Here is a 2,289-nt window from a genome sequence, read left to right as displayed (position 1 = left end):
GTTAGTGAGTAAGAATTAGATTTCAATACTGACGGATGTAATTTAGATAAATCGAGTATTGTCCATATCTGGCCCATTCAGTGCAGAATTGTAAATATACGGCATACAAAACCAATTTGTTAGAAGTTTGAAAACAAAGGTGTCCGATACGCTCATAGGCGCTCTGTGTAGCCTCGGAGCGTCGCAGGACGATGGCGTTGCGATAGAGGCAGGAGCGCGCTGCTATCCGCGATTGTCTTGAGTGGGCTTCCAGCGAGCGAGCAGAGCACAGCGAAATCCGTGAATTGTACCAAGAGCGGAATAAACGTTTTGAGTCTACGAGTACGGATCGTTTGAGTGACCCCCGACATCTCCCGTGTGCAACGACTTCACGCGATAATTAACATTAGTGGCGACCGTGACAGAACATTCGAGAGTGACTACGTTCCGGGCACGAGTGTCGCGAGGGAAAAAGCAAAACGTCGCAAGATGGAAGCCGCCAAGAGGAAGCGCACGACAAACCGCACTGCTTTCACGCGTGCAGTAGGTGATCTGGCAAAGGCTCTGGCAAAGGCTCTGGAAAATGCGGTGGATAGAGACGAAATAACAGTACGTCTACAGCTCCTCGAAGAAAAACACGATCAATTACGGGCAGCAAACGAAGTGCTATTGGCATGCATGCACGAGGCGAAGGACGTGTCGGAAACGGCCATTGCGGAAGAAGACGCCTCCCATGATGAATATACGAGGAAGTTCCTGCGAGCGAGACTCACCGCCAGGAGCGCATTGGAGACGACAAACATGGCTGCTGCAACCACCAGCGTATTGGTTACCGACGGCGTAAGTACATCCGTTCGCTATCAGGCACCTGCTCTAACGAATCAGATCAAATTGCCAAAGATCGAACTCAAGAAGTATGATGGTGATATCAAGGAGCGGCTGCGATTCTGGTCTCAGTTTAAAAAGATCCACGAGAATGCTGCGATGGATAGAGACCAAATTCGAATATCTCTTACAAGCGATGGTACCGGATTCACGCGCGGCCGAATTAGTAGGTAGTTTTCCACCTACCGAGGAAAATTATGATAAAGTTATAGACGCGATAAAGAACCGTTTCGGTCGTGATGAGATTCTTGTAGAGGTGTATGTGCGCGAGCTACTAAAATTAATACTGCAAAATGCTGTGAAACCTAATGAGAAAATGAAATTATCGAGTCTGTTTGACAAAATAGAATCACAGCTTCGGGCTCTCGAATCGCTTGGAGTGATCACCGACAAATGCGGCGCCATGTTGTTCCCTCTTGTCGAATCATCGTTGCCGGAAGAATTGTTACGCGCATGGCAGCGAAATCAGGCACCGTCATCCAAGGGATCGGGAACATCGCCGAAAGAAAATAGACTCACGCAATTAATGAAATTTCTACAATCCGAGGTGGAGAACGAGGAACGTATAATGATGGCAGTAAGTGGCTTTGACCTGACCTAACGGAAACAATCAAAGCATAAGCAACGTGCGGAATCCCATAAGGACACACCCTCTGTTATGAGTTTACACGCAAGGGGAAAGGTTAGTAAATCTACTGTGTGTGTGTGTGTTCTGCGACGACGAACATGCTAGCTCAAAATGTGAGAAAGCTCGTAAAATGGCTTTAAATGATAGAAAGTCAGTACTACAAACCAAGAAAGCATGTTTTAACTGTCTTAAAGTGAGAAGCCTTCAATTGCGCACAGTACAATTGGACACGATGCAATTGCACACAGTGCTATTGGCCACATAATGTTGCGCACAGTTATTTTGCGCACAGTTCATTTGCGCACCGTTCATTTGGACACAGTTCTTGTGCGCACCGTACAATTGGACATCGTTGCTTTTGGACACAGGTTATCGAAATATAATTTAAAACACACAGACACACGCGTATGCATGTAGAGCCCTGTTTAGAAATTTTGTTAATTTATAAATAATAAATCTTTCTAAATCAGCGTTTGTTCAATTGGACAGTTCTTTTACGCACAATTCAGTGTCGCACAGTTCAGTGTCGCACAGTTCAGTGTCGCACAGTTCAGTGTCGCACAGTTCAGTGTCGCACAGTTCAGTGTCGCACAGCTCAGTTTCGCACATTTCAGTTTCGCACATGTCAGTTTCGCACAGTTCACTTTCGCACAGTTCAGTTTCGCATAGTTCAGTGTCATTGCACATGTAACAGATACAAGGTGAAGTAATCAAGAATTAGAAAAATAAATTAAGTGAAATCAACTATTTTGTAAAGCAGAATATTCTTGTGTGCATCTACACTGAATTGTGCGAAA

General features: G+C 45.3%; 1 protein-coding gene across 1 annotated transcript; it reads left to right on the top strand.

The window, feature by feature from the left end:
* The first annotated feature begins 468 nt into the window (after window positions 1-468).
* Window positions 469-1,465, top strand: LOC105555738. Its single transcript, XM_012002780.1, has 2 exons — window positions 469-893; window positions 937-1,465. The coding sequence occupies exons 1-2, from the start codon at window positions 469-471 to the stop codon at window positions 1,463-1,465; spliced, it is 954 nt and encodes a 317-aa protein (XP_011858170.1).
* The last annotated feature ends 824 nt before the right edge of the window (window positions 1,466-2,289 follow it).

This window comes from Vollenhovia emeryi, unplaced genomic scaffold (genome assembly GCF_000949405.1).
Source record: "Vollenhovia emeryi isolate VEMERY1.0 unplaced genomic scaffold, V.emery_V1.0 DF940799.1, whole genome shotgun sequence".
Taxonomy (NCBI): domain Eukaryota; kingdom Metazoa; phylum Arthropoda; class Insecta; order Hymenoptera; family Formicidae; genus Vollenhovia; species Vollenhovia emeryi.
The sequence above is the reverse complement of the archived record's forward strand: the minus strand, read 5'-3'. Positions and strand labels throughout refer to the sequence as shown.